Source organism: Impatiens glandulifera, chromosome 1 (assembly GCF_907164915.1).
Source record: "Impatiens glandulifera chromosome 1, dImpGla2.1, whole genome shotgun sequence".
NCBI lineage: Eukaryota > Viridiplantae > Streptophyta > Magnoliopsida > Ericales > Balsaminaceae > Impatiens > Impatiens glandulifera.
Genome location: NC_061862.1, coordinates 41,981,825 through 42,004,243, shown reverse-complemented (window position 1 = coordinate 42,004,243; position 22,419 = coordinate 41,981,825). Strand labels below are relative to the sequence as shown.

At 31.8% G+C, this 22,419-nt stretch overlaps 5 protein-coding genes across 5 annotated transcripts; 1 reads left to right on the top strand and 4 right to left on the bottom strand.

Moving 5' to 3' along the window:
- The first annotated feature begins 744 nt into the window (after positions 1 to 744).
- On the top strand, positions 745 to 2,409 carry LOC124920630 (40S ribosomal protein S3a-like). The gene is made up of 7 exons (XM_047461159.1): positions 745 to 856; positions 943 to 990; positions 1,091 to 1,196; positions 1,362 to 1,499; positions 1,591 to 1,776; positions 1,866 to 2,254; positions 2,293 to 2,409. Exons 1-6 carry the CDS (start codon positions 846 to 848, stop codon positions 2,163 to 2,165), a joined length of 789 nt encoding a protein of 262 aa, XP_047317115.1. The 5' UTR covers positions 745 to 845; the 3' UTR covers positions 2,166 to 2,254; positions 2,293 to 2,409.
- An 880-nt stretch (positions 2,410 to 3,289) lies between these two features.
- Positions 3,290 to 4,761, bottom strand: LOC124921693 (protein RDM1). The gene is made up of 3 exons (XM_047462383.1): positions 4,691 to 4,761; positions 4,064 to 4,187; positions 3,290 to 3,890 (listed from the first exon to the last, which is right to left on the bottom strand). Exons 2-3 carry the CDS (start codon positions 4,182 to 4,184, stop codon positions 3,523 to 3,525), a joined length of 489 nt encoding a protein of 162 aa, XP_047318339.1. The 5' UTR covers positions 4,185 to 4,187; positions 4,691 to 4,761; the 3' UTR covers positions 3,290 to 3,522.
- A 954-nt stretch (positions 4,762 to 5,715) lies between these two features.
- On the bottom strand, positions 5,716 to 7,406 carry LOC124920763 (histidine protein methyltransferase 1 homolog). The gene is made up of 7 exons (XM_047461316.1): positions 7,222 to 7,406; positions 7,086 to 7,148; positions 6,902 to 6,968; positions 6,725 to 6,825; positions 6,299 to 6,619; positions 6,117 to 6,219; positions 5,716 to 6,019 (listed from the first exon to the last, which is right to left on the bottom strand). The coding sequence occupies exons 1-7, from the start codon at positions 7,366 to 7,368 to the stop codon at positions 5,937 to 5,939; spliced, it is 885 nt and encodes a 294-aa protein (XP_047317272.1). The 5' UTR covers positions 7,369 to 7,406; the 3' UTR covers positions 5,716 to 5,936.
- Positions 7,407 to 10,024: 2,618 nt separating this feature from the next.
- LOC124921089 (receptor-like kinase TMK4) lies at positions 10,025 to 13,147 on the bottom strand. The gene is made up of 2 exons (XM_047461698.1): positions 10,812 to 13,147; positions 10,025 to 10,743 (listed from the first exon to the last, which is right to left on the bottom strand). Exons 1-2 carry the CDS (start codon positions 12,973 to 12,975, stop codon positions 10,259 to 10,261), a joined length of 2,649 nt encoding a protein of 882 aa, XP_047317654.1. The 5' UTR covers positions 12,976 to 13,147; the 3' UTR covers positions 10,025 to 10,258.
- A 5,578-nt stretch (positions 13,148 to 18,725) lies between these two features.
- LOC124925750 (crocetin glucosyltransferase, chloroplastic) lies at positions 18,726 to 20,084 on the bottom strand. The gene has a single exon (XM_047465834.1). It carries the CDS (start codon positions 20,082 to 20,084, stop codon positions 18,726 to 18,728), a length of 1,359 nt encoding a protein of 452 aa, XP_047321790.1.
- Positions 20,085 to 22,419: the final 2,335 nt, after the last annotated feature.

Here is a 22,419-nt window from a genome sequence, read left to right as displayed (position 1 = left end):
TATATATATATATATATATATATTATATTATGAGTTTAATAAATTATATTAAATGTTATTAGATATATGATACAGTATTATTATATATATTATTAATATTTATATATAAAAATAAATAAATATATAAATTATTAATAATTTTATATAACATTATTGAAGAAAAATTATATATATATATATATATATATAAAAGATAAAATAATAAAAATATTATTTAGAAAAATGAAATTAATAATTATAGGAGAATTGATAAATTAGTAATTATTATGAAGGAGAATTTGAGAATTATTATTATTATTATTATTATAAATTTTTATAAAATAAAAATTAAGAGAAATATATATATATATTATTTTTAATTTAGTTGTATTTTAATTATTATTATTATATATATATATATATTTATAGATCGTTAAATATATATACATAAATAATTATTCGATCCAAAACAATTGTTTAAATAAACTTTATATATATAATTATATACGATCCAACACAATAGTTTAAATAAAGTTTGAAAAATAAAATTTTGTATATATATAAGTCATACATGTTTCCATATTGGATCCAATCTAAAAAAACAAAAAACAAAATTCTTGTGGCAAGATAGTTATTGAGAGGATATGATTTTGAAAAATGGGTTGGATCATACCCATTTTGTGTGACTCGGGTATTTACACTTATTATTCTGGGCCGGGTCATAGTCAAGTTAACTATTCCAAATAAGGTTCGCAGAAAATCTAGGGTTTTGTAATAAAACTGGAGTTCATATAAATATATAGAGACAGCCATCGCCAAGCTTCGTTCTTTTGCACTGCAGCTCGCATCCCTCCTCCCCCGTCAAGATGGCCGTCGGGTATCTCTCTCTTTCTCTTCCTCAAATTTAGATTGCGTGATAGATAGCTAGATAGTTAGATAATAATCCTTATCAATTTTGTGCAGGAAGAACAAGAGGATTTCAAAGGGAAAGAAAGGAGGAAAGAAGAAAGCGTAAGTCCTTAATCAGATATAAATATAGATGTTGATTTCATTGCCTATCCTTCTTCTTCTTCTTCTTCAGATTTTGAGTATAGTTTTATCTGTTATGCAGAACTGATCCGTTTGCCAAGAAGGATTGGTATGATATCAAGGCTCCTTCTTTGTTCAATGTCAGAAATATTGGCAAGACTCTTGTTACCCGTACTCAGGGTACAAAGGTGTGTTTATTAGTTCCGTTTAATTCAAACTTTTCTGATCTAAATCCCCAATTCCCTTTAGCCATTGAGTTGTAATAGATTGCAGGGTCATACCAGAAACAAGGCTTCTTGAATTTGTTCCATTGTGATGATATGGTTCTGATATTTCATAATGTTTGTTTACAGATTGCCTCAGAAGGGTTGAAGCATCGTGTCTTTGAAGTTTCATTAGCAGATCTCCAGAATGATGAAGATCACTCCTACAGAAAGATTCGTCTAAGAGCTGAGGATGTGCAAGGGAAAAATGTTCTCACAAACTTCTGGGTAATAGCATAAACTAGGGTTTTGTTGTTTTAGTGTTGAACTTGTTTTTTTTTTCTGGGTAAAGCTTATTGAATTTGGACTGTAAAAACAGGGAATGGACTTCACCACAGACAAGTTGAGGTCTCTGGTGCGAAAATGGCAGACTTTGATTGAGGCACATGTTGATGTGAAAACCACTGATAATTATGGTTTGAGGATGTTTTGTATTGGATTTACCAAAAAGCGTCCTAACCAACAGAAGAGAACCTGTTATGCTCAATCTAGCCAGATCAGACAGGTATAATATTTTCCCAATTTACTCAATTATGAATCAGCATTCAGCAGTAGTTATTTTTTAAAGTTTTCTTGCTTTTATTATCCTATTAGATTCGAAGGAAGATGAGAGAAATAATGGTAAACCAAGCACAATCATGTGATCTTAAGGATTTGGTCCAGAAGTTCATTCCTGAATCAATTGGAAGAGAGATTGAGAAGGCAACTTCAAGCATCTATCCGTTACAAAACGTTTACATCCGCAAAGTGAAGATCCTGAAGGCTCCTAAGTTTGATCTTGGAAAATTGATGGAGGTTCATGGAGATTATTCGACTGAAGACACTGGGGTGAAAGTTGATAGACCTGAAGAGGAGGAGCCAACCGAACCTGTAGCTGTTGTTGGTGCTGAATAAAGAAATCCTTTTGTTTGTTGGATTTTTTTGTTTACTTAGTTCCATTCGGCAACTTAAATGGTGTTCTTGTTCTTTTCAGACAATTTTTTTTTTTAACTCTTTGAGGAATTTTTGTCGAAAAATATGATTTATTTCTTATTATTTTGAGTATCATTTTGATAGTTTCATTAGAAATGTATTCCAATTTTGTATGATTTTTTAACCAAAGTTTGTTTTGTTAAATCTGAATTGAATGAATCAAGGTTAATGATTCTTAATTCTAGTTTATTCTCATATATAATCTTCTACAATGTAGAAGACATTGTATATCAAATCATTCATTCAAACGTGACTTACAAAATTGGTACATTTAAAAACATTTTTTTTGAGCTAAATTTGATTTTAAACAATAAAATGTGGACAAATTTATGAGTATATTTAATTAAACAATAGCAAGTGATTTGGTATAAAGGTTACTTCTCTAACCATAAATTTTCTAGTCATTTAAAAATTTATTCTTTTACAAGCACACCAAAATAGTTTTGACCCAGATTATAAAATATGATGAAAAATAGACTAAAAATACAATTTATTAGAGATGTAACAATGTTTAATACCACAAAAATTTATTGCTTGTTTATATATATACTTTTATTTATTTTTTGGTTGAATTTTAAGAAACTCACAATTATAAACTCGCCTCAAATTAAGAGATTTTAATTGTGAATAGAATATGAAGATTTGTTTCACATCTCTTATATGTATATATATAATAATGAAATATATAAAAGTATAAGAATATAATTAAAACTGATAGAAAAATTGAAAGCAGAAAAGTTTTTTAAATAAAATAATTTTAAGTAGTATCATTTCAATTCTATCTAGTTATATACATTTTTAGAAACTTCAAAATTTTTGATAAACTTCTTTTTTATTTTGTTTAGCATTACTCAAAAAAAGGGTCATTATTAAGACTTTAAATTAGGACGTTCTTAGTAAAAAAATCAAACATAGATTGTAGGACCCTTGCATTCGAGTCGTGCTTTGGGCTTAAAATTAAACGTAAAATCTATTTCTTTGTCATGGTTTGCTTGAACTTTAAAGACCGACACCAAGAAAGTTAAAAAAAAAATGAAAAAATTTGTAAGAATGAAATTTATAAAGGGTGATCTCATCCCAGAATGAGCAAACATACTTTCTCATTGTCACAACCTCATAAGTAGCAAAAATGGCAAAACAGTGAGAGCATATGGTTGGGAGAGTACAAAGAAAAATGAACTAAACTAAAAAGAACAGTTTGTCTACAACATTCAACAGGTTTTAGTAACCACCTAAATTCAACATCAACTATAGCGAGCCGATGAACCGGATTCATTCTCTATATATAAGGGAAATTGGGGTCAGTATAAGCATGGTACATTCCATCCGAGAGCCAGAGTTTACCCAGATATTGATCAGATGTAGACCACCTATGAACTTCCTCAATCAGCCAGATACTGGTTTCAGCTTTACAAGGATGCATAACAACGTCCAGAGGTTTATATTCATCCTTACAACCAATCCTCATCTGATCCCATTGTTTTAGAAGAACATTAGTTAGATAATGCAAAGGCTGACCATACAGTTGCTTAAGCGAATTCCCTAATCCTGTCCATGAAGTGAATGGGATTATCGAACCCCTTTGAGTAGGAATTGGGAGCCGCCTCATGTAATCTTGATACAATTCTGCTTGTCTCATCACTGAATCTGAAACACATTCAATCATATCCATATTAATGATACCAAGTTACCTAGATTTCAAGAAGATGATAACTGTTTTGCTTCTCTTATGAACACATACCAAGCAGCCTAAACCCATTTGAAATGGGTACTTACATTATCAAACAATCTTAGTGTACAAAAACAAATGGTCTGAATACCTTGTGAATCATTTCCTTCATTAGGTGGATCAGTTATTAAGTCCCCAAATGTTTGTGGAGACTCATTTGATGAGTTAACACCATTTATCTCATCATGATTTGATGATCTTGAAATCTCCATGACCTACCTACATAATGCAGGGACTGAGGTGTTAATCATAATGAGCATTACTATAAAAGAGATCTTTGACTTCTATAAAAGGAAAACAATTGCATATGGAAAATTCAATAGAAGACTACAGGGTCTTTCATTTCCACTACAAGTAAAACTGCTTAATAAGGACACGATCGAGCAATGGCTAGCTAGTTCGTTATCTAGATTACAAATTGGTTTGTCTGGGAACCCATATCACAGTAGGGGATGACAAATCTTGTAGAATTTCTCCTACGAACAAGGAAATCGAATTGCTGAAAGTGCAGAAAACTCAAAGAAGAAACGGAACTCAAAACAATGGGTAGACATTCTATGTCTAAATGCAGACCAAAACGAAACAGTGAAGAAGCGATCTGATCAAGATAAGGAAAACAAGGGTGAAAATTGAAACGGCGATGTTTTCAAGTTGCCGAAATTGCTAGAGTTGTCATTATTAAGAAACCAAAGAAAGAACAACTGGAAATTCACTTTACCTGTTTGAAGGGTAGCAATGGCGACTTCGTATAGAACAAACGCACAAGACAATGAGAGAGAGAGAGGGAGGAATTCGCGACGATTCAAACTGACCGAAAGAGACTGAAAGCTTAAAACACCTAATGGCTAAGAAAGAAGATCAAATATAACCCTAAAGGTTATAGTGAATGATCAATTAACTTCTTAAATTCTAAACAATATCATATTGAACTTAAAGTTATTTAAATGACTCAAACTAGCCATTTTGTCCTAAGAAAATGAAGTCTTATGTAATCAAATTAATACAATAAAATAAACTATTTAAGAACTTTTATTTTAACATTTTAATTTTGAGAGAGGAAAAAAATTAAAATTGATATAACTAAATTAAGGGTCAAAGTGATTTTAATTGTATCTATTTATTCACCAAAATTGATAAATTTGTTAAGATATAGTCAACAAAATGATTACTATATATATATATATAAACAAATAACAATAATTATAAATAAGGTCTAATAACATGAAAAAATTTAGATTGTATAGTGAGATCACGTTATCTGAATAATATCAATAGAATAAAATTAATTCAATTGAACTTTGTTAAGAAAAATTACAGAAGTCTAAGATGCTTATTAATATCTCATTTTTTTTTTTTTAATTTGACTAGCCAATAACGGTCAGTAACTATTGAGGATTAGACTAAAAGAACGAGACTTACTATATTGATCTATATTCGTATAATTTTATTGAAAAACCAAAGTAAATCGTTAAAAATCCCTAACAATGTTATTATTACATTTATTTGGAGGCCTCGTCTTCTAGTTGGGTTTAAATGACTTTTATGGATCATTTTTAAAATAAAAGTAAATAAATAAATTATTGAAAAATGTCAAAAAATTTATAAAACAATAAATTTTAAAAATAAAATCGCATAAATTTCACAAGCTTCTCCTACTTATACATTCAATAATCAGGTATGAAACAACTTTGTGTTTAATTTTTACAGAAATAAACATAAACATTTCAAATAATCTCCTTACACATTAATGTTTAATAATTCCTTTTCATCAGCAGAACTAGAAAAAACATGTACAAAAGCATGAAACAGACTCTTATAAAAAACATCAAGCAAACCAACCTAAACCCAAAATTGAATGGTAGAGAAAAGAAAATGTTCAATTAAGGAAACTGAAGAACAAGAACTCATCTACTATTCATTAAGCTCATGTAACTCAAAAAACCATTTCACTCCATTTTCGTGTTCTATTTAAGACAGAGTTTCCAAACTTCCCGAACATTGGATGAACCATCAGTAACCTCCGAGATCAAGCTAGCTTCCATTACACCTGAGAGGAAGACAATATTATACCATTTAAACAAATAATTCTGAAATAGTCATATTATCTGATGTCTTTTGAACATGTAACACAAGTTTTAGCTAACCATCTTTCTCCACTACAGATAGAAATCGCCTCGACCCGCCTCCTACTCCAAAGTAATATTTCTTTGCTGCAACATACACCACTCCATGGGGAGAACTCACACACTAAAGACAATACTTCAGTTCCATCATGAATCAATAATTTTAAAAAGAAAAAGACAGTTGATTTAATAAGTAATAGTACCTTCTTCACAAGCTGATATAGGATAGGAATGGTAGAAATTGAATAAACAGTTTCAGCCATAAGAATAACATCGTATCCACCATTTTCATCCTCATTATTATTAACATAAGGGAGTAGAATTTGATCAACTTCACCCCAATCACCAGCAAAGTAACGAATCTCAGCTTCTACTTCCTTCTTTCGATTATGATGATCAAGATTGGCTTTCACATTGGGAATGGTCAGACATCTCAGGACCTCCGCATTAAAATCCTGGAAATGCACCACTGAAGCACCCTCAAGACATGTAAAGATCCCGGGAAGTCCATGGCCACATCCAAGCTGTCAAACCCATTACAAGACAGAAACACAGTCGTGTTAAAACAACCCCGGATGAATGAACAGTCTATCCAATTGATCAAGATTCTCATTTAAAACAGTACCCACCTCCAAAACTCGCTTGCCCTTAACTGATAGTTTCCCATCCTGCACTTCCTTCTTTAGGGTTCTGACCAAATCAAGTGATCCTTCCCATAATTTAAGACCACCTGAAAAAGAAACATGATTTGATTCAATGAAATTTACTAGATAAATGAAAAAAAAAGGTTTGGAAGTATTTAGTACCTTCATATTTTCCAGGGATTAAATCCGAATTGGTGAGTTGGAGAACCTCCTGAGTACTGACTCTTCCCTGACATTCATTCATAGAAACAAAATTGTTTGAAAAACCACTAAAACCATTATAGAAGCAGTTAGGGTTATACTCGGAAACCAACAATTGGGAATTATGCAAAAAACAATTTCTTACCTTGAGCAAAGTAAGCCCGTCAAAATCAACTTCTTCCACTGTATACTTCACAGATGATGAAACCTGATACACAATAGAAGCAATCTATCAGAATCCCTTTGCTCTGAAAGGAGAAGAACATGGAAATAAATGATACCTCGGAATGGTTTACTTCAACACAAGGAGGGGGAGGAGTGATAGATGACTTGGGCGAAGTGTCGAGAAAACTAAAACCCAATTGGGTATCGCCATCCAACGAAGAAAACAAGTTGAATGATTCTTGAACTTGAATATTTGACTCCATGAAATGCGTACTCCCTTTCTCTGGTTCAGGGAGACGGCTGAAGCTTAACTTCTTTCTTTTATGGGCTAAGAAGCATCAGGATGTTTTACTCGATCCAATTGGGTTTAGTTGTAAATCGGGCTAAATAATCCAGTTCAAGATAAACCCTATTAATACGACTTTGTTAAAAAATTGTTTAAATTGACATTGTTTATATAATGGGTGGTTCCATCCATAGTTTTAAAACACAGTGAAATGAAAAAATTGAAAATGTAATTAACCTAGTTAAACCCGGTTAACTCGCTAGTTGGACTGGAAATTCGGGCGTCCAAGTTAACCCAACGAGTTTATCATTTTTTTTTAAATCACTTTTTTCCTTTCTCACTTATCATTTATCACTTTCTTAGTTTCCCTCTCTCCGTATTTTTATTCTTATTAGATTTACTTATTTCTAGTTTCATGTGGATAGATTATTGATTTTTTATTTTAGACATTGAGAATGACAAGCTCTTTCATTCATCTCAAACTTCACTTCTTATCTGAACTAATCGATTCCACTTTACCAAACTAAAAAACGATTTAAGCATAGTTATAACTTAAACCTAATTTATTCTCCAGATAAAATCATAGTTATCCAAAAATCGGAGGTTGTAATTTGATTTGATGTTTTATTCCCCACATAATTGAGTTAAGTGTCTTTTATTTTAACTTCTTTTAAATTATTGTCATCATTTTCTTGTAAAAATTGATTTATTTTTTAAGTTCATACTGTTGATTATTTTTTTTCTTATATTTTTTATTAGTTTATCAATCATATAAATTATTAAAATTTTATTTTGTAAATTTTTGTTTTGAATACAAATTTTGAAATTGTAAACTTTGATGAACTAGATACCGGAGAAGAAGATGAAAAGAATAATATTGATGTCCCTAGTGAAGACAATGAAATGACTGATGATGTTGGTGATGATTTTGGTAGGACTGATTTTGAGGAATGGTGTGAACATTTTGCGAATAATTGTAGTTAATATTTATTTTAATCGTATTAATCCATTACTTAATAATTTGTGTTTATTTTAATTGTGTTGTCCCTGATAGAGGTAATGAATAGATTGTAATTGCGAAACAATATTTTGATCTCTACTTTGACTATTATTGTATAAATAATTTGATGAAATTTTGTTGTTTTTGTATTATTTTATTATTATATGAAACTCACTAGTTGAATCAGTTGACACATTAGTTGAAGTAGTAACTCAGTGACTCAGTCTCTTCACTAGGTTGATGATCGGGTCAGGTTTCAAAACTTTGATTCTAACGCCATCAAAATCGAGAATTTACATCAAATCGTTGACTAATTGTAAACTCGTAAAATCTAGAATTACTTAAAATCTTAAAATTTTAATTTAAAAAACATTAGTTATATATTATTATTATTTATATATATAATTAGGTATTTTATACCTAACTAATTTTAAAATTTTATATATTTAAATATAAAATTAATAAAAATAATAATAAATAAATAACATTATAAAAAAATATTACAAAATTAATTATATTAATTAATTAATTTGAATAAATAATATATATTTTTAATTTATAAATATAAATTTGTTTTTGTAATGTAAAATAGTATAAAATCGAAATTTTTTATAAACTCGAAAAATCGTAAAATCTTATTATCATAAATTTAAAATGATAAGAGTTTACCTATCGAAGAGTTTAATTAAAATCAAACTGGTTAACTTTATTTAAAATTTTAAAATTAACTCCTATATTTTTACTTTCTTAGTCAATAATTCTGGTAACAAATTATCGCATAAATTAATATTGGAAGGAAATATTTTACAAGAATTTTATAATTATATTTTGGTAATCCTTTCTAATTGGTCATAAATTAAAAAAAAGCATTATTTGGGTAAAACATTGTTCTCATCAACATTGTTTGAGGCCTAATTTAAACTTTTATCAAAATATTATTTTTTCATACATTTATATACTTACAAAAATCTATTTAATTCAAATAAATTTTTTTATACCAAATTAAGATCTCATAATAATATAATAACAATTTTCAGAAATAATATTTTATTTATTTAAACTCAATTTGATCTACAGGTATATTGACTAATTCGAATGAAAAAATATTTGATACTTCCCAATTATAATGCTAAATATAGGATTTTGATATAAAAAACAATTCAATCATTTCATATATAATTAATTCAAATAACTGAATCAGCCAACACAAAAAAAAAATTATAAATAAATATATTTCATTTTTACATATGGTTTAATTGGAAAATTTGTTTGAAATTATTATTATATTTTTATTTTTATTTAATTGAAAGTGCTTAAAAAATTTCTTTAAAACACAACATTAATTGAAAGTGTTTAAAATTTTGCTTAAGAATATAACAGGCACAACATTCAATTGGTCTCACAATGTTTGAAATATCTTCTCACTTTCATTTGCTCAACTAATACTTAACAAAATTTTAAATACTCTATTCTATCCATCAACTTTTAAAACTTAGAATCGATATCTCTTACTCAATTGCATTCATCAACTTTTTAAACTTGTAACAAAAAATACAACTAATTTTCCCTGCATCAATCATCTATAAGAACCCTAAGGAGCTTTTATATACCCACATTTGCTCGGTTAAAACTCAATTATTCAAACCAATCCCAATCATTAGTGTTCTATAACTTGATCATATCATACAGTGTTTGAATATTTCTCTATATGCATAATGGACTATGAACATCACTCGCCCAACTCAACTCAACTCAACACAACACATACATACATGCTTCGAACAAATTAAGAAAGAACGAAAGAATAGGCATACCATTGATCGATATCAAATTAATACCCGGTTTGTTTCTGTTTTTGTTGTTTCTGTCATCGCCAGTCTTTTGATTGCGACCGGCTGTCATCAATACTAAACATATCCGAGGAAGTACCTTCGCTAGCTTTCCATTTCTGAACAATTTGCGACAGGCTCATATCAAGGTCAATAGAGTCCACCCCTTCCTTCTCGTCCTCTTCCTTTTCCTCACACGGTTTCCACAAGTCCACGAAAGGACTCAACACATTCACAATGTGACCCATGTCTGGTCTTTGCAAAGGCTCCCTAGCTGTACAATAACCCGATAACTCCGCCACTTTGCAAATGCTTTCGTAACTTCCTTGACAGTTAATGTCAAGACTCTCGTCAATAACCTTTCGTATCTCCTCTTTGTTTATCAGAATCCTACGGAACCATGATACTAAATTTGCCTGCTCGTTTGGCATTTTCTCGTCAAGTGATTTCCTTCCCGTTATTATCTCCATTAATATTACACCAAACGCGTAAACATCGATCTTGGTCGACACTCTACCTGTATCTGTACAAAAAAACAGAGCTTTATTCCCTGCTATGCTAACCGAAGGGTTATTTCATTTCAATACTTACTTGCATATTCAGGGGCGAGATAGCCGAAGGTTCCTGCTAACCGAGTATCCATGGAGTAGTTTCCATCATGGGCGTTTTTCACCAAACCAAAATCTGCAACTTTAGCCCTCAAGTCATCACCGAGAAGTATATTAGCAGGTTTAAGATCTCTATGAATGAAACTCTGTTGTGCTAAGCTATGAAGATATTCAACTCCTCTTGCAACATCGAGTGCGATCGAGATCCTTTGTTTCCACGTTAAAGGAGAGTAACCATGTTGGCGACAATCGAACAAACGCTGAGCTAAGTTACCCTGTGGCATGTACTCGAAAACTAGAAGCCTTTCATTCCCATTCATGCAATAGCCAAGAAGAGCCACTAAATGTCTATGTCTGACTTTCTTTAGGACTCCAATTTCTGCATGGAATTCGTTCATTCCTTTAGAACTCATCATCGAAGATTCCATCCTTTTGACGGCTATCTTAGTACCGTCTTGTAATTCACCCTTGTAAACAATGCCGAATCCTCCTTTTCCCAACTCATTCTTGTTGCTGAAATCATTAGTCACCTGTCTAAGAGTTTCGATTGAGAAAACCTCCTCAATGTGATCTCGGCTGCTCTGACCTCTCTGTAATTCGTTTGGACCTTCATTGTTCACATTCTTAGCCATTTTCCTTCCCTTTTCAGGATCAAAATGCCCGAAAAATTTCTCTTGTTTCCGTTTCTTTACATAGGATCTGTAAGAAATGTACAAAACCACAGCTACAAAGAGGACAACAGCAATCACGAGCGCAGCAATTATACCTGCGGATTCATTCCATGAGGTGGATACAGTCCCGTCTGGGTTGATTTTCATACCGAGAAATGCATTGCCTTTAGAATTAACCTGGACTGATGAATGGAAAACAGGAAGTGGTCCACTGAGATTATTGTTCGACACGTCAAGAATCTGCAGATGAGGCAGTGTTGTCAAACTCATCGGAATTGAACCTGTTAGATTATTGTCATTCAAGATCAAGCTCCTAAGAAAGGTAAGATTTGCGAAGGCGGGTGATATTGTTCCCGAAAACCTATCCTTCCCAAAGTTCACTATCGTAACGTGTCCCTCCGTATCACAATTAACAGATAACCAGTTTGAACAAGCATCATTCCCTTGCCAGGACTGGGCTAGCTGCATCGGATACTCAATGGCGCCTGCAACACTGAGAAGTGCAGTCACCTGATCATCGCACGGTCCAGGAGTGTCCTTACAGAAACTGTTGGTCTGACCCAGTTCGACCTTAACTTTAGAACCAAACACAGGCATTGGACCTTGAATCTTGTTGTTCTGCAAAGAAATGTTAACCAACTTCGGCAGATTCATTACAGATTTAGGTATTACTCCAGTTAACTGGTTGTCTCTTAACTGTAAATCAAAGATATCCGTACAATTAACAAGGTCTGGCAATGGACCCGTAAATTGATTAGCCTGTAACCAAATTTGTGAGAGCTGGGTCATGGAAGATAGAACGTCGATGTTACCGGAAAGTCCTTTGATCTGGTTATTAAGCCATAGATATACGATATAGGATCCAGCGAAGGTCGGAGGTAAAGGACCGGTTATGTTATTATAAGAAAGATGGAGATTCTGTAAGCTAGGAAATGAGGAGAAAATATCAGGAAGCAAACCGATAATACTCGCATTGGAGGCAGTGAAGGTTGCCAGATTCCCACAATGAGCCAGATCTGCAGGGATCGACCAGGGCGCGAGATTCATGTTGTTGGAGATGCCCATAATGTGCAGTCCACAGAGGCCGCTGAAGAAGTCCGGCGGGAAGGAAGAGAAATCATTGTCGTCTAGATGTATTTCTCGTAGAGAAGTGAGATTGGCGAGGGAAGGAATGGGTCCGGAGAGACGGTTTTTCTGGAAAAAGAGAGTTTGGAGCTGAGAGAGACGGTTGAGGTCGGGAGGGAGAGAACCTGAAATGGAGGAGGAGGAGAGATCGATTGAGATGACGAGGTTGGTTGCATCACATTTGATGCCGGTCCAGGTACAGTACTCGGTGCCTTTCCAGTCTGAAGGGAGAGGGGAGAGGGAGGAGGCAAGTTTGGCCATTACAGAAGAATCATCAGCGAGAGAGGTCTGGGGAGGAGAGACAGAAAAGATGATGAGAATGAAAATGAGAATGAGAGAAAGGGAGGCCATTGTTGTTATTGTTTAAGCTTGGTTGAGAGATTGATGATGAGCAAGAAGAAGAAGATGTGTGTGTGATGCCATTGATACATAAATAGAAAGAGAGAGTTGAGTTTCCATCGGATCTGGAACGATGGTCTCGTCTAGATGAACGGTGGTGAAGTTGATCATGACTATGCTTTTCTCTCTCTTCATTTTTTTTTTCCTTTACAGACTAGTTTTAGTGTGTATGTGCATGGAAAATTATACAACGCAAATTTGCTTGCACTCACAACTTTATTATATTCTCTACCAATATTTAATACTATATATTACTTCATTAGGAAATTTAAGTACTTCAAAAATCATTTTATAACCCTAATTATGTTCGGATATAAAACAATATATAAAGTATTAAATATAATAATAATTAATTTATTTTATATTTACTTTATTATATATTAAATTAGAGTAAACCTAGCTAATTCTAAATAATTTATGATCATTTATTTATTAATAAATTAGTTAATATATTTTTTTTATTAAACATGGTCCATTATATTAAAAATTATAAAAATAGTTTAAGTACACAAAACATGACATAAAAATAAAATAAATATAATCATGTTATCTAATACGTTATCGAACTTGTAGGTTCTCGAGAGAAATGATTAACTCCCCGACCGACTGAACATGCTTTTTAGAACGAATATCAGAAAACGTTATAATAATAACATTATGAATGATACGCATCAGAAGACTACGATCATTGAAGATTCGTTGATATCTCTCAAACTAAATAGTCCACCAAAAAGTGATTGGGATATCAATTCAAATATGTAGGCATGCATGTCATATCAACTATATCAATATAAACTTTTCAGAAACTACCCAAAGACTCGAATATCACTTAGTGAATCTCATTAATACTCCATAAAAGACTTCAGATACTAAATTAAAAAAAAATGTTAATGAAAATATCATCCCAATATGTTATACATGAGAAACTATCACAAATATTTCTGACGGATTTAATATTTGTCGAAAGATTAACTAACGACCGAAATACTGACGTTTATTATTCAAATGGAAAATTTGTCGCTAATTATATATTCGTCGAAAATTCGATAAGAAATATACGTCGCAAATGCCATATTTCCTTGTAGTGCTAGCCACCAATCCATCGACAATGTAAAAGTAAGTGAATTACCGATTCAATCTCCTTGTGATACATACAAAAACGATTTACTATAATACAATATTTTTTCATACACATATCATTTGTAAGAATTTCACCGTGAATAACACTTTATCCAAAAAACGATATCTTAGATGGAATATTTGACTCCCAAAGTTTCTTCTAACAAAATTAAATGTAATCATCTTAATGAAAAAATTGTAGTAATGTCCCACATAAAAACTATCAATATTTTGCCAACGCATAATGTCTTGTTCTGACGGGGACACTTGTTTGTATCCTACCAAAAATAAAACTCTTTTATGTGAAAACTCTCTCTAATATTTAATCTCCTATATCTGATTCGACTAGCGAAACCACTAGACCGATGGTCAAATATGTTATTAACTGTGATATTTCTACATATAACAATGAAAGAAAGTTCATGATACGTTGTATCTAGACTTTTGACACTACATCAAATGTCGTCCCCAAAACTGACCGAAGATACATCAACACAATGAATTTAGACTACTCACAAAAACATTTTCACATAGAATAACTTATCTTCCAAATGCTATACCCCACTAGATAATTAACTATTTTGGTGAAACAACCATACCAATTTTGACTATATTTATATCTGATCATCAATGCCCAAAAACTATTCTTACACAATTTTGATAAAAAAAAAACCTTATTAAAAGAAACAAGGTCTCGAATATCCAAACCTACTTGATTTTTAAAACATTTAACCTTATCCAATTAACTAGATAATAAATCGATGAATTAAAAAATTCCTATAAATTAGACATTATTCTCTCCATTTTCACCGTCACACTCTTACAAAGTCGACTACGAGTTTTGGGCTGCCTTATCTCACGTAAAAATAAGATGAATTTGTTTTTGAGTTGTCCTAGGTCTAATTTAAAAATTTTATAAAAAAATATTGTGTTTTGTGAGATTTGAACCCATAACCAAAACAAAATTTTCAATTTTTATTTTGAACCACTATACTACAATATTTTATGTTTAAAAAAATAATAAGTTGAGCTACATATTTTAATTTTTAGTAAATGGGTTGCCCTAACCCGAGGGTTTGCTGGGCTTACTCCAGGGCAGAGCCGGCCCTACACTCTTAGATAGAGAGGATGAATAATTTGTGCATAAATGACAAGACACTTTTAATGAGAATTAATCGATTTCTTTTCGAAATTATTTTGATTTTACATCTATATATATATATGTAGCTTACCTTCCATTTTATCTATGTTTAATCAGCAAATTAACTAAAGTAACAAAAATCTTAGTTATAGAAAGCAAATGTATGAGTTATGGTGTACATTCGAATTAATCTCGATCAGCTTCCAATCCAAAAAAATGTGAATCATTTAATCCACTAGCATGATAATATATAGAATACTATATAGGATATTGATATAACAAATTTATCAGAGTTAAATATATAGTTTATTCAAATAATCGAATGAAACAAATTCGAATTTCAAATATATTAATTAATGTTATTATATATAAAAATAATTATATTTTATTTTAATTTAATTTATATATATATATATATATATATATTAAATTTAGGAAATTAACAATATTACACACTTATGATATTTCTAAGTTTTAGTGGAATAATTTTTATGTCTTTTTTTTAATAGAAAACTTGCTCTAAATTATAATTATGTATTTATGTTAGTATTTTTTTATATTAAATGTATTAAAGTTAGTTTAAAATTTTTTTTAATATGACGGTGAATATTTAAACAATTTCTAAGTTGACTTCAATATATATTACATCTAATTTGACCATATTACAATGATATAACTATGGCGGAAAATGAGTCTAAAATGAGTCTAAATGTTCGTAAGTCATTCGCGAGAGCCGTTCGGTCAAAACTCGACTTAAGTTTGACTTTAACCGAGTTCGAATTGAGTTCGAGCCGACTCGTTTAATATTCGAGTCGAGCTCTTATAGTATTTGCTCGATGACCTTTTGAGCTTTTTCGATCCTGATAATTAGAGCAGGACAAAAAAACCGAAAAACTGATAATCCAACTGAATCGATAGTTTACCGGTTTTATTTTATTGGTTTATTGGTTAACCGGTTCTAACGGTTTCGATTAACTAGTTTTTTTTACCGGTTAAACAATTCGATTTTCGATTGAACTATTTTCTAGCGGCTTAACCGGTAATAATTTAATCATATATATAATATTATAAATAATATTTAATAATATTAGATATATTATAAATAATATTTAATAATATATATATATATATATATATTAGTTATTTTTAAATTTTAAATTATAATTTTATAAAATTATTTTAAAAAGTGGAGAATTTTGAAATATATTATATTGTTACTTTAACTTAATATATTATAATATATTTTTAAATATATTTATAAAATATCATTATAATATATATAACAATAATATAATATATTATATCAATAAATAAAAAATGGAGAATAACATAAATGTACGGTAAAAAAAGATTTTGAAAAAAAAAATCATTTAATTAGTTTAATACTTAATTTAAAAAACCGAATTATCGGTTCACGGTGAAACCGGTTAACCGACCGGTACTGACCGGTACCGACCAGAACCGGTAGAACCAAAACCGATATCAATATTGGTCGGTTAATCGATTTGTAAAATAAGAGGTAAAACCGAACTTAATCGGAACCGTTTAACCGACCCGTTGAAGATCTTACTGATAATAAATAACATATTTTATATTTATTTTAATATTAAAATCTAAAATTTAAAATAAATATTTTTTCCTTACAAATATTTAAAAATTTAATTTTAGTTCAAGTATTTTGAGTAATTTGAGTCGAGTTGAACTCGAACTCAAATTTATAAACTAGTTTGAACTCGAGTTAATAATTATTTAATCGAGTCAAGCTCAAACTGACTTGAGCTCGACTTTACTAATTTACAACCCTAGACATATATTAAATCATACAAAAATGTACAACAAAACAAAATTTAAAATCTTATTCAAACAACATTAAAAATACTAGCATTTAGCTCGTGCATTTGCACGAGTAATAATATAAAAAATCGTGAAAAAAAATTATGGATAACATTTTTATTTTTATTTTTAACCGTTTTAAGTTTATGGGTGGGTCAACCCATAATCCGACCCAAATATCTATTTAATCAACATCATTATATATATAGATTAGTTAGTTAAAAAGTTGAACTTATATTAATATTAAAACGTCCCGCGTTTATCAAATTTGGTGTTGAATTTAAAATATAAAGTCTTTGTAGCCTAGTTGGTTAAAGAGTTGTACTTGTTTTGTTAGGTTGCAAATTCGAAACATACCTCTAGTATTTTTAATTTTATTTTTAACAGTTTTAAATTTAAAGGCGGGTCAACCCACAATCCGGCCCAAGTATCCAAATTAACCATAGATCTCGACCCGGCAATCCGGACACTTTAAAAATTAAGCATCATTATATATATAGATTAGTTAGTTAAAAAGTTGAACTTATATTAATATTAAAACGTCCCGCGTTTATTAAATTTGGTGTTGAATTTAAAATATGAAGTCTTTGCAGCCTAGTTGGTTAAAAAGTTGTACTTGTTTTGTTAGGTTGCAAGTTCGAAACATACCTTTAGCATTTTTTATTTTATTTTTAACCGTTTTAAATTTAAAGGCGGGTCAACCCACAATCCGACCCAAGTATCCAAATTAACCACAGCTCTCGACCCGGCAATCCGAAAACTTTAAAAATTAAGCATCATTATATATATATATAGATTAGTTAGTTAAAAAGTTGAACTTATATTAATATTAAAACTTCCCGCGTTTATCAAATTTGGTGTTTAATTTAAAATATAAAGTCTTTGTAGCCTAGTTGGTTAAAGAGTTGTACTTGTTTTGTTATATTAAAAGTTCGAAACATACCTCTAGTATTTTTAATTTTATTTATAACCGTTTTAAATTTAAAGACGGGTCAACCCACAATCCGACCCAAGTATCTAAATTAACCACAACTCTCGACCCGGCAATCCGGACACTTTAAAAATTAAGCATAGATTAGTTAGTTAAAAAGTTGAACTTATATTAATATTAAAACGTCCCGCGTTTATCAAATTTGGTGTTGAATTTAAAATATAAAGTCTTTGTAGCCTAGTTGGTTAAAGAGTTGTATTTGTTTTGTTAGGTTGCAAATTCGAAACATACCTCTAACATTTTTAATTTTATTTTTAACCGTTTTAAATTTAAAGGCGGGTCAACCCACAATCCGACCCAAGTATCCAAATTAACCACAACTCTCGACCCGACAATCCGGACACTTTAAAAATTAAAAATTATTATTATTCATATTTAAATGTTTAACAGTACAACATCCATGTGTGCTCACGACCCGACAATCCGGACACTTTAATATTTAAATGTTTAACAATACAACATCCATGAATACAATTCAACGATTTTGACAAAAACACACATTATTTGATCTGACACAAATCTTGTCTTAGGACTTGTCTAATTAATTTAGATTTATATTATTATTTATTGAATATATTTCCCTTCTCACAAGCAAACTGAATTATTTAGCCCTTGTAATTAGTTAGTTATTTGAAGAAACTGCTTAAAGTTTTGGTGGGAAGAACCACCTTCTTTCACAGCCTCTAAAGCCAAATCTCTCCACCTTGCAACATTATTTCTAATCTCTTCTCTCTTTTCTCCATTTTCCATTACAATCTCCAAACATCTCTTTATCTCTTCTCTCCCGACAACCATTTCAGCCTCCGCCGTCTCCTCCTCTGCCTTCGCCTTTGTCTTTGCCTTTGCCTTCACTCCCACCCCCCACACTTCCTCCACCATCTTCGCGTTCGTCACCTGGTCTGAAAACTGCGGTAAAGCCACCAATGGAACGCCCGCCGTCATACTCTCCATAGTTGAATTCCATCCGCAGTGAGTCAGAAAACACCCAACCGCCTTGTGGCTTAGCACCTCCACCTGAGAGCACCACGGCACCACCAGCCCATCCGCCCCTGCATTCCTCATCCCCTCTTCAACCATAGTTTTGATTTCTTCATCAGAATTAACTGACTTGGTTACCCATAAGAAAGCCCTGTTGCAATCTATCAGTCCATTCAGAAGCTCCTCCACTTGCCTTTTCTTTAATGAAGCCAAGCTTCCGAATGATATATAGATAACCGATTTGCATGGCTTTGAATCCAACCATTGAAGATAATAATCATTGGATCCCTCGAATAGATCTATTCCGTAGAATCTGTCTGATGGGTCTGTTTCATCCGAAAAAGCAGAAGGAATCAATGGCCCGATTGGAATCATCCTAATATGATCGATACCCTGTATTGATTCCTTCTCCAGGGCAGTAAACGTGTTTATAAGTACGATTGAATTTGGATCTTGTTCTAGGACCTGTATATGTTCTTTGAAAATTGGCTTCATAGAATGAAACATACTAGTTGGCAGTAGAAAACTAGGTATATCATCTCCTGTGAACAAAGGTAATCCAGGTAACTTGATCGAAATCTCCGGGGTATAATCGATTTTGAAGTATTTCTGGAAGATGGCAAGTGAAGTGGCGGACTGAGCACAGAAGAAGGCGGTGGGCAGGTTGAAATCACGCGCAACGGACGCCACCCATGGCAGGATCAACGAGTAGATAAGCATAGTTACCGGGGTTCCCTTTTCTGATAGACTGTTAATAAGATCGGAGAGGGTTCTGGACCCTACTCCTGGCGGACGACCTTCGTCGTAACCATCGGAGAAGGAAGCGAAGAAGAGTCGGTGGTGAGTAGGGAAGGAACGAATCCGAGTTAGACCGTGGACGGTTGTGGCCAAGGTGACGCACGCGCCTCCGCGAGCAAGTTGCTTGGCAAACTGAAAGATGGGATTGATATGGCCCTGAGCAGGGTAGCAAAGGAGAAGAAAATGGTGGTTTTTTTCCATGGAAAAATCAAGACTTTGAAACTTTTGGTGGATTCTATGGGTACTAGTTGGATATATATATAAAGCTTGTTAAAAAAAAAAAGATATTTTGTTTTAATTTTTTAATTAAAAAAAGAAATTTAAAAAAATTCAAGCAATAATAATATGATTAAGTTTTTCTAACAAATTATTTGAGTTTAAATATTTTAATATATAATTATATAATAATAAAGAGTATAAAGTATTATATTTTAATTGATTATTTATACGATAGAATTCTAAATATCAAACCTAAATATATTATTTTAATCTTAAAATAATAATTATTGATAGTGAAATATTCCTAATACCAAACAAGTCATAATATATATATATATATGACTTATTATCTAATTTATCTTGGCTTCCTATCCTACAAATTTGACCAAATCATCCTTAAAAAAGTCCTTAAATGCACTGGTAATTTTAATTGTGTCGGTGATTATTTTATACTTTTTTTTATAAAAATATCCCCATTCGCGTGACGTGATGGAGATGATCGTCACGCGATAGGAAAAAATGTTTTTTATATAAATATTCAATTTTTTTCATTTCGTTATTTTCTTTTCTCTCTCTTAGTTTTGCGATTCTTATTTGCAAATCTCATCTTAGTTTTGCTAATAAAATTAACCAATTAGTTTTGCTAATAAAATTAACCAAGTATTTATTTGCCTTCAATTTTGCTTATAATCTCATTTATTGTTTCCTTTGTATAACTAGCATTGTTTGTTTGTCATGTCTATTTTAAGGATGCTAGGCCCATTTCTATGTTTGTTTAATTAAAGTCAAAATCAAACTATAATATACAGTATCATTCAAAAATATTCTTTATACCAAAATAAAAGAGAAGAAATAACCTATAATTTGGATCATCATTTGGTAAAATTTATAAAATAAAATAAATCACATATAAATTTTAAGTGATTTTATCATAAAATATATCAAGTGATCATCATCTCTTCATCTTCATTCTCCTTCTCCTCATCTCCATTCTCATTCTCATCTCTTCATCTTCATTCTCCTTCTCCTCATCTTCTCATCTTCTCATCTTCATTCTCCTTCTCCTCACGCGAAGCGGGATCATGCCCTTTGCGAGAAGGCCCATCGCAAGAAGGCCCATCGCGAGAAGGGACCGCCCAACGAGAGAAGGGCCCCCGTCGCGAGAAGGGCCCCCATCGAGAGAAGTGATGGCCCTTCACGAGAATGATATCAAACAATGAATTAGAGCATCATCATATGCAAATATCATCATCAACAAGATGAACAAGATGAACAAACTCATCTGCATGCATTTAAATAAACAATAAAAACAACAAACAGATCGAGGAAGAAGAGTATTAGTTGGCACCGTGCTCGTGCTCGTCGTTCTCATGGTGGTGTCCGTCGAAGATCGCTGTCGTAGCTGTCCGTCGATCGCCACCGTTTAGAGAGAATGAGGAGAAGAGCGGGAAGAGAGAGAAAGAGAAGAGAAATGAAAAAAGAGGCCGGAGTTATATTAGTAAAAGTATTCTGAACTTTTCATATCTTTTCCCATTGCGTGACGATCCTCCCCATCGCGTTATGCGAAGGGGTATTTTCGTAAAAAAATAAAATAAAGTGGTCACCAGCGTTACGCGAAGGGGTATTTTACGCTTAAAATGACGTTGTTTTGCTCTAGTTCGTCGTCATCCTTGCGATGATATCCTTAAAACAACAACCATCTTTGATTTTTCAAAGATGGAACTCTACCATTTCTCAACTTTTTGACTCCATTCAAAAGCTGAAATGATCACCCTACTTTAGTGGTCATTTTCCCTACATCTAGAGGCATCATTGATGCCTACACCCGCAACTGGCTAGATGACAGCCAAAATATCATTGATGAATTTTGACTAAATGAAGCCCACTTGGTTGATCAACCGACTTCGGGAGGCTATCAATCCGAAGGTAGGAGATCAACTCGCAAGCCCTCAATCAAAATTTTTAGAAAATCCGACATTGAAGCTTCAAGCTTTTGGATTTTTGGAATTTTTGTGCAAGGTCTTAAAGCTCGGATCCAGGTATCCTCAAAGCTTCCTTAAGGTCTAAGAAGTGTTCTCCAATACTTGGTAAACTTCCAATCACCCTCTAATCCAATCTTCCAGTTTGAAATTGAAATTTTTACATTTCAGTTTTAATAAGTTTGTATATTGTCTGGTTGTTATATTTCTTGATTGGAAAACAATCTTAGGATCATTCCCAAGTTTTTTTGTTGAAGCTAAAACCGATTAATCGATCTAAAATTGAAACCCTCAAATTTGAATTTGGAAAATTTCAAAATCGGATTTTCTGTTCTTGA